Source organism: Physcomitrium patens, chromosome 18 (genome assembly GCF_059467195.1).
Source record: "Physcomitrium patens ecotype Gransden chromosome 18, ASM5946719v1, whole genome shotgun sequence".
In the NCBI taxonomy this organism is placed as follows: domain Eukaryota; kingdom Viridiplantae; phylum Streptophyta; class Bryopsida; order Funariales; family Funariaceae; genus Physcomitrium; species Physcomitrium patens.
In genome coordinates, this window is record NC_143427.1 from 7,996,560 (window position 1) to 8,008,751 (window position 12,192).

The 12,192-nt window shown below is 38.3% G+C and overlaps 1 protein-coding gene across 4 annotated transcripts; it reads right to left on the reverse strand.

Moving 5' to 3' along the window:
• Positions 1-2,866: 2,866 nt before the first annotated feature.
• Positions 2,867-9,870, reverse strand: LOC112295470 (methylcrotonoyl-CoA carboxylase subunit alpha, mitochondrial). 4 transcript variants are annotated; one of them, XM_024547126.3, is made up of 17 exons: positions 9,625-9,870; positions 8,141-8,859; positions 7,753-7,874; positions 7,377-7,524; positions 7,029-7,166; positions 6,723-6,818; positions 6,448-6,507; positions 6,244-6,336; positions 6,029-6,140; positions 5,727-5,831; positions 5,254-5,390; positions 4,868-5,081; positions 4,565-4,737; positions 4,091-4,207; positions 3,672-3,926; positions 3,409-3,504; positions 2,867-3,050 (listed from the first exon to the last, which is right to left on the reverse strand). In XM_024547126.3, the coding sequence occupies exons 2-17, from the start codon at positions 8,636-8,638 to the stop codon at positions 3,036-3,038; spliced, it is 2,379 nt and encodes a 792-aa protein (XP_024402894.1). In that variant the 5' UTR covers positions 8,639-8,859; positions 9,625-9,870; the 3' UTR covers positions 2,867-3,035. The 4 variants fall into 4 exon arrangements, with proteins under 4 accessions (XP_024402894.1, XP_024402895.1, XP_090100318.1 ...); XM_024547127.3 differs by having other exon boundaries at positions 8,141-8,874; positions 9,625-9,860; XM_090244192.1 differs by having other exon boundaries at positions 9,664-9,796.
• Positions 9,871-12,192: the final 2,322 nt, after the last annotated feature.

Here is a 12,192-nt window from a genome sequence, read left to right on the forward strand (position 1 = left end):
AACAAATCACAGAGGTACACATACCATGAGTGTTGGTCGATCACCCAATCAGATAATCCTGTAATATCATAAAATAATAACAAATATTTTCATGTCACCAAGACTTGACTGTGGGGGTTTTTAAAAAACAGTAGAAAGGAAAAAACAGCGAAACTCCAACATTTGTTATCCAAATTTATCAGTGAGCGTTGCAGAAGGTTTGATCTCTCATTCCACTGATGTATCTGGGGCTCCCGTATTGGGAAGTCAGAGGGATCTTAATTTAGCTTCGAGATTTAGAGGGTTATCAGTTTCGGCTTACGATTGTCAACTACCCATTAAATGAGTGTGCTTATTTTAAAATGAATACAATGGGGAACTAAATTGGAGGGGAATGGTGTCTCTACTTCAGAAGTTTGCTAAATTTGGTGTGAAGCTAGATTTACGGGTTCAGCAGAAGGAACGGCATTCTAGTGATGTCAGCAAAGTGTGGTGGAACCTACTCACGTGTGGCAGTTACTGTGCATTGAGCTCTGACATTCTGAACATAAAAAACCACCACTTTGTTGTAAGAATTGGAATTGTTTGCGGGTGGAGGTTTTATTACTGAATAGTCAATTTTTTTTATGGAACTTTAATGTATTCATCTGGGTATTGGGTTTGTTTGTTTTTTTTTATATTATTGTCAGTATTGTTTTTCTTTCAGGTTTTTAATGTTGTTCAATGGCATAGAGCACCAAAACTCATGTGACCATTATTTATTAGTGTGTTTACAGACTCCGGAAATCCATCACTATTCAGCATCTGGAATTTAAAATTTGTTGCCTCACTGTAGAACTTCAATAGGTCAGATAGTTTGTATCAGACCTTGACTTGCTGCTGCCTTTGCTTCCTGAGCAAGAACTTCTTCATCATGCACTGAACACAAATGTTGTAAAATGAAAACGAGCTTTGGGCCAGAGAACCTCTTTCATTTCTGTCTATCTGTCTTTTAGAAGGGCTCAAGCTGGAAAACTGGAGAATTAGTCTGTAGTTTATGCTTGTTTGAATCTTGTGACTTGCAGCATAAGCCAGCCACAGGGATGGATTCCAAGAATAGTTTACTCACCCTCAATCATATTTGTCTGTGTGGACCCTGTAACACTTTTTGTGCAGTACTGTTGTAAGATTTGAGGGGTGTTTGATTCTCATACAAAGCACAAAGTCCACACAGTGAGATAGTTTATAAACCCCCACACAGGAATAATAGTAATAAAATAAACCAAAACCAAAAGGTTCAGAATTTGGTGCTGGGTTTGTGAGCAATAGAAGCCAATTGACCTGAGAATAACTGTAGGAATGGGAATGTGACAATGAACCTGTTTTGCCAGATACACCAAGAAACTATCATGAAACTATGAGTTGAAACCTTAGGGTTCTACCCATATGCAATAAAAGGTCTCAGTGATGAGGAGCACACTGTTCCATTGGATGCAAAAGTGGGGGTATCATAACAAATTTGCATCTCATTGGAAGCTCTGTTCCCACTGGGGAATGTGATGTCTCTGCCTTGCAAGTGACAAGGCAGCAACCATCTGCTCCATGACAATAAGTGCATAAAAAGAATTGAATAAACACCTTTGAATTCTTATAAGGATTTGGGTGTGTTATACTCTAAATATTCCAAGTCATCCATTCTTACTGTCTAGCCAAGGCAATCAAAGCAGCTCAGTGTGAAGGGGGCTGGGGATGCCATGGATAACTTTGTTGTACCTGGGAATTAAAAAATTGCTGCTCCTCCTTGGCATGTTTTGCAGGTCCTAATAGTCCATGTGACCTTCTACCAACTGCCAATACATTTGTACCCAAATGACATGGATAGTAGTTTCATTCCAGTGTGATGGGGGTGTAGTCCATGAGTCCCTTCCCCTATTTTTAAAATACTATATATATATATATATATATATATATAGATGTTTTTTCATTTTAGCTGCAGCACACACACCAAAACCTGGGCTAATGGTCTTGTGCAGGAAGTGCATCCAAAGTGCAACTAAGTGACCTCAAACTGTAGAATACCTAGTCAAAGTCATCTTATTGGACTTGGCAAAACACATTGGACCCATTGCCATAATGTTTCACTTCCCATACACTACCATGCCAGTAAAGGATTTGGTCTCACCCAGCCTTCTGATGGCTCCCTCTCACACCCTGTGGATCCATGACTGCAATGCAACAAGCATCATGGAAACATTAGTATTCCAACATCAAAAAAGAGAGTTGTGCAACTCATCATTTTTCCTTTGGGCTTTGTACATTCTTCATGTTTGTGATTAGGACTCAGTACACACACAACCCACTTCCATGATGCTCAAATGCCCTGCCAGGCTTACAAAAGTGGCTGTTCCTCCACCACTTGCTTGAGTTATATTAGGGGCAACTTCAGCTTGCATCATGGAAATATGCTCTGTGAATATCAAACGCTTTGTGGGGTGTGTATCATCATTTCATGTTTTCTGCTGTGTCCAATTAAGTGTCTATACGTAGGATTCCGGCATTGTCTTTACTGTAATGACACAGTAAGATTGACTAATGGAAAAAACGGATTTGAGTTTCTGAGAAATATTGAACAGGGGTGGCCCTGGAAGGCCAGCTGCAACCAGACTTTGTAATCAAAACAACTTTCTTCGCTAAACCAACCGTATTTGATCATTTCCTAAGTAACATTAAAAAGATCTAAAGCAGAGGGGGTTCGAAAAAGCCCAAGATTTCTAAAAAGTTCTCCTAGAATGTAACCATCTGCTGAATTTCTTACGAGTGTCACTCTCAAATGCTTGCGAACACAAACAATACCTGCCAAACCAGAAACCATATCCAGACCAGAACGCATTTGAGCTTGCGAGACATCTGGGTCCAATGCTTGTCAGTTACATAGAGATAACTTTTTCATTCATATAAGATTCACAACTAATTATTTACATGGAGCAGAAAAATTCATATTTCTATACAATTAAATTGGACCCCGTTGGTTGCGATAAATGACATTCCTCTGTAAACATTGATGGTGTATTCGAGGATTATGCAACTGGTACCTGTTGAGCAAACCATCACCGAGCAACGATTAGTTTCCAAAACAGTTTCGACAATTTCGAATGAAAGCTTTGAAGCGTGGAGTACGCCTGGTAAAAAAAAAAAGGGAACTTCTTTTTGTAATAATCTTTTAAATGGCTTACCCAGAAATCAAGGAACTAACTGAAACACATGCTGACAACTGAGAAGAGCTAAGTAGAATTAAGGATCATATTTGGAAGGTTGCAGCCAGAGCTGAGGCTTCTGGGCTTGGTACAGGTTACAATTATAATCCAAATTTTTGATGTCCTCAAGATGATTAATATTTCTGATGTACTGAGATATCTACAACTACAAGTAGAAGCAAGTGCAAGCGCAGACCTCAATTTGAAACAAAACGGTGCTGTCAGTAACTTGCTGGCCAATCTCTAATTCGGCACCTTTGACAACTCCCTCCATTGGAGCTTTCACAACATGCTGGTCACGATACAAGAGGAATTAATTTCATCTCGTAAACCTAACGAACAGCTTAAGAGAAAAGTCCCTAATGCAATTAAATTTACGCATAAGTTTAATTACGCTTCAAAATCTGAAGAAGCACGACTCTTACAGAAGAACTTTTGAAGCACAAAATATGACATTACCTCCATCTTCATAGCTTCAAGCACAAGAATGGAGTCCCCTTTCTTTACTCTTGTTCCATTAGCAGCGAAGATCTTCACAACCCGACCTGCCATTGGTGCAATAACTGCACCAGGACCTTGCGCTGGATGCCTTTCATGTCGACCATGGGACGATTTTTTGTGCTCCTGAGACTCATCAGTGTCATGTACCGGGACTGGTACACTAAAATGGTGGTGATGGTCTCCTTCCCATAAGTGGATGTGGCTTGTGTTCCCCTGCTTTACTTTTTAAGCTTCAGTGTTGATTCCATGTGTACAAAGATGCGATGAATAATTACCCGACTATCAAGATCCGGCTCAATTTTCAAATCGCAAAGATTTGCAAGAGCTGTAGTACAAACTGCAGAAGTAAAAATTGCAGAAGAGAATGACAGGAGAACCTGAGAGAATTGCGCAAGGCTCACAGGAACGGATTTTTCTTCCACATTCAGTCTCAAGTTAGATCCATCACCTGGCAGCTGTTTGCCAGTGACAGCAATTTTCCCTACCTTGTCTCCCTACAACACACCAGCATCAATTACATGAAACATCTTGAACCACAAGCACCAGTTTCGAATTATAAAGTGTTTATTTTTTATTTTTTTATAACAAAATTAAAATTAAATTCCAAAATCACTATAATTATACGAGGCTGGAAGCCAGACTCATAAATCAGGTTCTTTCAGTAACTACTCATTGCTAAAATAACACAGGAATTACATCAAGATATGGCAACGACTTCAAAAGTAGACCTGAACATATCACTAAAAATCGAAAATAAATCTAAGAAGCGTTCACACCTGAAGTATATTCTACAAGACTGAGTACCAAATAATCGATTTCTTCGGATGAATTTTACTTCTAAAGAATTGTACCTCTACAAGGATGTTGCCAAGTTTTTCGTAAGTGAGTTTCAGATTAACAGGCAAAGGAGTCGAATCACCACTTTCCGGTCTCCAGTCAAGATGCAGCATGCGTGTGTATAGATGGTTTAAGCGAAAGCCAGATCCAGAGCTCCAGATTGAATTAAGCCCATCGGGTCTCTCTTCTGCATATATCAAGCGTATCGACTCTTCATTGCCAAACTAAGTTCGTCTGGTAAACCTCATTATGTATGATATAATCAAATTGTACGAAATCATCCTCTTTCTAAACTGAAATGAAATGCATTATCTTACGTCTAGACTTGATCACAGAAGCTGCAGCTGCCAAGGCTGCACCATATTGAGTCGCTTTGGGCAAGGAGGGCTCATGGATGCTGTCTGACTGTGTCACTGGAAGTAAATCTGTCTTGAAACGATCAATAAAGTGAGTGTCAACATCTCCAGCTGCAAACGCATGATGGCTTGCAAGAGTCTTCAGGAAACCGATGTTCGTTGGCAAACCGGCTATCTGGTTCACAGAAAGCAAAGCAGAAATTTCCAAAACATTTGAGAAGTTCAGCTCATTCTTTAAAAAATTTCAATGTTTGTGGTGATATAGAACTAGAATTGAACAAGTTCTTCAGAACTATGAAAAACCCAAGGTCTTGAAATGAAAATATCACGTTGCTAAAACGACGTACCTGAAATTTGGTTAAGGAATCGATTAGCTTTGTCAAAGCTGCAGACCGGTCGCGACCCCACACGACAAGCTTGGCAATCATGGGGTCATAGAAGACGCTAACGTTGTCCCCTTCTCCTACCCCAGTTTCCACTCGAACTGAAAGGACACGCCAGATCCACAACTTTGCATTTGAGTAGAAACAGTAGCTCAAAACAGAACAGGCATCAAGTTCCATGAAGGTTGAAGAATAACATGAACACCGCACGAACGCCACTCCTCATAAAACTTGGTGATCAAGAACGGGGTCATCCAACAATTATCCTAATTGAATTGCAGGAAACACATTTGTAAAATACTGCGTATGCGAAAAAAATATGCAATATCCTCACAATAACTACAAGTGGTTGCGACCCCTGCACAAAGCTGTTACAATTGCATTCTGTTTCTGTCATTATTGAACGGGGAGTAGGGCGAAAGTTCAAAGAGAATCACCAGTGGGAGAGGCCGATGGAGGGCTGTAGTGCTGCAGACGTCCAGCAGCAGGTAAGAAACCTTTTGGGACGTTTTCAGCGTAAATGCGGGCTTCAAATGAGTGGCCTGATCATTACAGTATAGAATTAAAACGGCATCCGTATGAAATGCGACAGTTAATGATACAAATGAAGCATGTCGAAGTCTGACATAACTTAATCTTTATTTTAGTTTCTATATTTCATTGGCCGAAATGTACAATAACATGATTCCAGCAACTGGAGTTTATTTAGAGACTTGGATTCATGTTTTATGATTCACACCCATTAACTTGACTTCACTTTGCTGAAGAGGGAGAGCCTCGCCGTCGGCTACACGGATTTGCCATTCAACAAGATCTTGGCCGGTTACCATTTCCGTCACAGGGTGCTCCACCTGCAGGCCCATACGTAAATGCATAAATGCCTCCTCAACCAGAAATGAGGCTGCTAACCAAGTAGAACTATGCTTAATCATCAGCCATAAAATGAAAACGAACCTGTAGTCGAGTATTCATCTCCATGAAGTAGAAATCACCTGAAATCGTGTCTACAATAAACTCCACTGTGCCTGCACTCACATAACCTACTGCCTGCACGTTTGACACCCCACGCAGACAATGACGTACGTTACCCGAGCAATCATGGCAATTCTGGAAGCCAGGAAGAATAACATGTTTAGAAAAGGCGATCGTGAGTAAGACCTTAGCAGCATCAACAGCAGCCTGCCCGATCCTTTGTCGGAATTCGGGTGTTATATTTGGCTGCATACACACGCCACCGCAACTTAGTGCACAGAAGCAATGTTAAATAATGCGGACAAGCTCACTCACGTATAGTAATTTTAAGATCACCAGGATGTTGTATTTAGAAATCTATTGTAGTATCTCAGTACAGCTAATGTCAAAGCCAAGCTGCCATACGATAACTCTCAGTCCAGGATGCTTGTCATTGTTCAGAAGATAGAGGTTTTAGCTACCGCAGGAGCCTCTTCAATGATCTTCTGGTGGCGTCTTTGTACACTACAGTCGCGCTCATTCAAATGTACCGCGTTTCCATGTTTGTCTGCAAAGATCTACACCAGCGCCATACTTAAACAATAAGGATCAGAAAAATTAAAGTGTGGTTGAGGGAATGAGTTGACATAAAGTCCAAAAAAGTACCTAACTCACTACATAGAGCGAGCTTGCTGTAGCTCGTGCATAGAGTGCCCCAAATGGTTTCATATATCTATTTCAAGTTTTCTTTCATGCAAGATGATTCCGAGAGTTAGTCAGTTCATCACCTGTACTTCAATATGCCGAGGTCGTGAGATATATTTTTCAATTAAGACACGGCTGTCCCCAAATGCAGCCTGTGATTCACGTTGTGCGCTTGCTAAAGATTCCAAAAAATCTGCCTCATTGTGCACAATTCTCATCCCCTACAACCAATACGAAGTACACCTCAGATAAAGTCGACAGATACCACAACACTCCTTCTCCTAATGCAAAATAAGAATTTATTCACCTAAAATTCATCTTAATAAGCCATACAATCCATGCTCTTTATCAAGATATTAGAAACCTGCAGGTTTTAGATATACTGTCAATATAAATAGGATTCACATTTGGCAAGGGTATTAAGTATGAACCTTGCCACCACCGCCTTGGGTAGCCTTGATAAGCACTGGATAACTAATGCGATTCGCCTCCGCCTGTAGCAGCTCAGGGTTCTGATCTTCTCCGTGATAGCCAGGGACAACGGGAACCCCTGCAGCACTCATCAAAGACTTTGCGACACTGTACCCAACAGCAGTTCACAGAACTTAGTGCCAGTTCATAACCAAGGTCAAGGCCATCCCCAAAACTCCTAAATATACGAGATCTCGATCCATCTACGAATTAAATGCTCCAAATCGTTTTGCACAGCTATTCCTGTTCCTCTGTATTTATTGCAATGGCTGCAACTCAAGCATGAAAGAATGAAGATTACAAGGGTTCGTGGGGGCAGAGAGCATAGTGGATAACCTCTTATCACCCATAGCACGAATAGCATCAGCAGGTGGACCGATAAAAATGACCCCCTTCTGCTTGCATAGCTCTGCGAATTTCGAGCTTTCGGACAGAAATCCATAACCTGGATGAATTGCCTGACACATTCACACGATCATGCTTTCAAAATCAAAGAGAGTACATCAAAGATTTGTGACTTCTTTAACTATTTAGGATTTGCAGCCAACCGATTCGAAATCTCCTATAAAGCTACAAAACCTGACAATCAATGCACAGGAAACCATAACTAATAAGAGATTCAGCATTCTCACTGTGAGCTTAGAGGTGAATCCAATCAACGCAAATACACTGCTAAAAATGAAGACATAAATTCATGAGTAAGAGAACCGCGAGAAGTAAGTACATCTGCACCAGTCGCTAGAGCTGTCGCCAAAATTTTTGAGCCATCCAAATAACTGGCTGAGGCAAGAGCGGGGCCTATGAAAACAGCTTCATCCGCCATGGTCACATGCTTAGCATGTCTATCGCCTTCACTATAAACTGCCACTGTGCGTACCCCTAGCTTCTTTGCTGTTTTGATCACGCGGCAGGCAATCTCCCCTCTGTTAGCAATTAAAATTTTCTTGATGTATTTCGCTTTCGGAATCTCTTCCCCTTGAGTGCTCGAAGACGAAAAGTTGTGGGTGGAGGAAAGCCTATAACCAATTAAAGGTAAAACTGAAAGGGTTTTATTGGAAGTCGCATCAAGTATGTTGTGATCTTCGCCGCGCCTTAGAAGAGGAAGAATTGAACAGATTCCGGCTCTTTGTTGAGTGGATTTTAAGAGTCGCAAAGGAGCAGGACGTGTCTGGTTTCCTAAGGCAGCAAGAGCCCATCTATAAGCGTTGCCACTTCCTCCCATTGAGATACAAGTTTTCACAAATGCTATCTCTGTTTCAGAAGTGTTTTCAGGAAGACAATTCACTCTCCTGCAATGTGGATCCCTGACTCCAAATCCAAAATATGCGTCTCTGACCCTAAGAACCCTCTTTTACATGCTGTCTAGAAGGCAAACATGTCTTCTGTGTAGGTATAGCCTACACTGTTGCAGATAGGCAGGTGTCATCCAATCATGTGCTCGTCCTGCAGTAAGATCGTCTGAACTTTTATCAGCCAAATGGATTCGTATTACACACACGCACACGCACGCACACACACACACACGTATATATATATATATATATATATATATCGGACGGAATTTTTACAGTGACGTGTGACAGCAATTTCATCTAGATTACCAACAACATGACACCTGCAGGGGGCAAGAGAATGCTATAGTTTCAGGGTTGCCAATCATAAAATGAGACAAGACTCATGAATCAAGACTACTATACTCTCCGTATGCTAAACGTAGCTTTCCTTGTTCACTCCGGAGTAACTCTTGCAATCATCCATAGCATCATCAAGTGCCTGATTTCAATATGCTGTTCACTCATGCATGAACTGCTTTTAATTATGCAAAAGAAAAATAGGTTTCGATGCAATCAAAACCTCAGAGCAAGAGCATAGCTCACAATGTTCTAAGACACGAAACAAAACAAAACAAAACAAAACAAGGCACTAAACAACAAACAGCCAGCAGTGTAGAAAAGCGTTCTCTGAGGAACACGATCGCAACTTCAAATTGCCATCACCATAAACTAGCGAAACATCAAGGCTGCCATGAATCCATACCAATTCACAAGCTAGAAAGAAACGCTAAACAAACTACTCAATCTTCAGCCATTCGTCAACTACTAAACCAGAATCTAGAGAAGAATTTTCCAATTCCAGGCAACGTCTAATTCCTCTTGTTATCAATTACAATCAAGGAAACTGAAGGCGATCTACGAAACGCATAAATACCACACTCATCGACGAGACGCCATAAAGCAGAGCCCTCACGCGTAGGGTGCTCCTCTCCAACCTCAACCTCCTCCTCCTCCTCCTCGAATCCCGTTCAAAGTGTGTTCAGATGCGGGCCAAATTCCTCAAGCAGAATGTCGCAAGGACATGAGAGAACCGACGGCGTTGTAACAATCACCAGAGTGGCTGAAGGGCAATTTCAAGTCACGATGCTCTCGCGATGCTCAAGAGAATGGGCCATCTCACGATCATCGCCATCGCCATCGTCATCGTCCTCATCCTCCACTTCGCTTGCTCGCTGGGGTGGGGGGATGACGTGGAAATCCTCGGATCCACGTAAGCGTATTACCCCTCCCGCTTCGTCCACGTCACGCCCATGGAGACAGCACTGAAAAAGTTTTTGATATCTTTATGTCACTGAGCGACGTTTCGAACTTCAGTTGTGTTACTTTTAAAATTTTTACAAAAAAAATGAGGATTTTTTAAGGGCTTTATTTTGTGATTATATATATATATATATATATATATATAGTTTTGTTGTTAACTTATTTATTAGTCTTACTTGAAGTTGATCCTGTATTTTCCATAAATTTCATGTTATTTTTATGTATAATTTGATGTAGCAATATGGTACAACCTTGAGAATGTTTGTAAAGAGCAGTTGTACAATTGAATAAGAAGGAGAAAACATAAGTAAATGAATAAATAAAAAGATGTCTAAAACACCTTGGAGTAGTAGAAGAACGTGGTGCAAATGAAATCTCTACAAACATTGCTGATTGTATGTTTTGGAAATTCCATTTATTATGAGGTTGCATTTTTGTCTCTATAATTGAAAAACATGTAGTCTTTGTTATGTGCATATTGAGGTTTTAGAGAATCAAAATCTTTTAATATCAAACCTTCAAAATATTATGACAATTGCAATATAAATGGTTTTTTATAGCACAATTTTTTTTGAAATTATAAATTATAAACCAAATACATTATTCTAAGTAGTGTTACAAAATTTACTATTGATTTTGGATTTATGACAAATAGATATATCATGCTTTAATTTTATTCTTAAATCCAACTTACAAATTTAAAACTATACAATATAATATTTTTAGGAAATTATCAATACTATACCTTATGTGACTCCTTCATAAACAACTAAGTAATAATATGCCTCTTACTTTTGTGCATTTTTTCCTTTCTATGCTTTAAAAAATGGTGGTAGTTAAGAAGAAGAAATTAAATATTTTATGAAAAAATAAGTCACGAGATATTTTAAAATATATATATATATATATATTTAAAAAAATAATCAAATTTATGTTTTTATTATTTGATTGCTAAAAATATTATTATTATTATTATTATTTTTTATTTTTAGATTAATATTTGAATTTAATATTAGGCTATCAAATATATTATAAGCATAGATACATGTTTTGTACTTAATTTAAGTTATATAGAAGTCACATGAGGTATTGTCAAAAATATGAATATTGAAGAACTAAAAAATCAAGAAATTCTTGTGCCACTTGAAAAGACTAAATAATTATTCAAAGCTGATATAATATTAAACTAGAATGGCTATTGCCAAAGAGAAGAATACTAGAAAGTCTCGAAAACAAGACTAAAGACTACAAAGGCATTGACAAGAATGAAAAAGGCTTAACTCTTACCTCCATATATACTCTTAATTAGAAGCTACATGGTGATGTCTTATAGGTACTCCAAAATGTGTTGTCATTGTAAGACACATATCTTAACTTGCAAGGCAAGTTTTTTATATGTGTTCCACATAATTAGCTTATTTTATAAGCTATCAATACATAGTTAATTTGCTAATTAAATTTCTAACCTACAAATTAACTATAAAAATATGTAAAGTCAAAGCAATATTTATGAAGCTTCTAAGAAGCTTCTCTAAAAAATATTATAAAATAAATTTATTTTTATCTATCTTTATTTAACCATATATATAAATATTAAAATAAATATATATATCTATGACATTATTTTTTTAAAAAAAAACAAATTCTAAGAGGAACGGTTATTATATGTTGAAGAAATCTAAGATATAACAAATTGTATTTACTACATACTTTGATCTTTGTTCTCTTCAAAGATGGTTGATAGGTCCTCTTAGCCATCAATAGTATCTCATATCACGGCAAAAAGACCACCTTATTATTTGAACATTGTTGAGGCCTTTGCAATTCTCTTTTAAAAAACAATTGAAATACCATTAGGACTTATTCCTACCTCTATTAAAATCACCAAACATCGGAAGTCTCTTCCAAGGTTATGATATTAAATACATTGTATCTTGCCATCTATTTGAGAAAAGAGATGTTGTTCTTGAGGATCTTCATTTTGATTATGTTGTCTTAAAGGTTGTAACAATTGTAATGTTTTGTTTAATAAGTCAACAAGTGAAAGCTTTTGACTTGAATCTACTCATTGTTGGTTTTTTTTTTTTTTTTTTTTTTTTTTTTTTTTTTTTTTAATCTCCTCAGCATCATAAATATACAAAAATTATAAATAAGAATAGAAAGTAGAATACTATCTTCCTAG

Coding starts and splice junctions, on each gene's coding strand:
- LOC112295470 (XM_024547126.3), bottom strand. CDS start 8,638: ATGGGAGGAAGTGGCAACGCTTATAGATGGGCTCTTGCTGCCTTAGGA. Junction 7,167..7,376: donor CCCAAGGCGGTGGTGGCAAG/GTTCATACTTAA, acceptor TATTGGTTGTAG/GGGATGAGAATTGTGCACAA. Junction 4,738..4,867: donor TTCTGTGATCAAGTCTAGAC/GTAAGATAATGC, acceptor TGATATATGCAG/AAGAGAGACCCGATGGGCTT.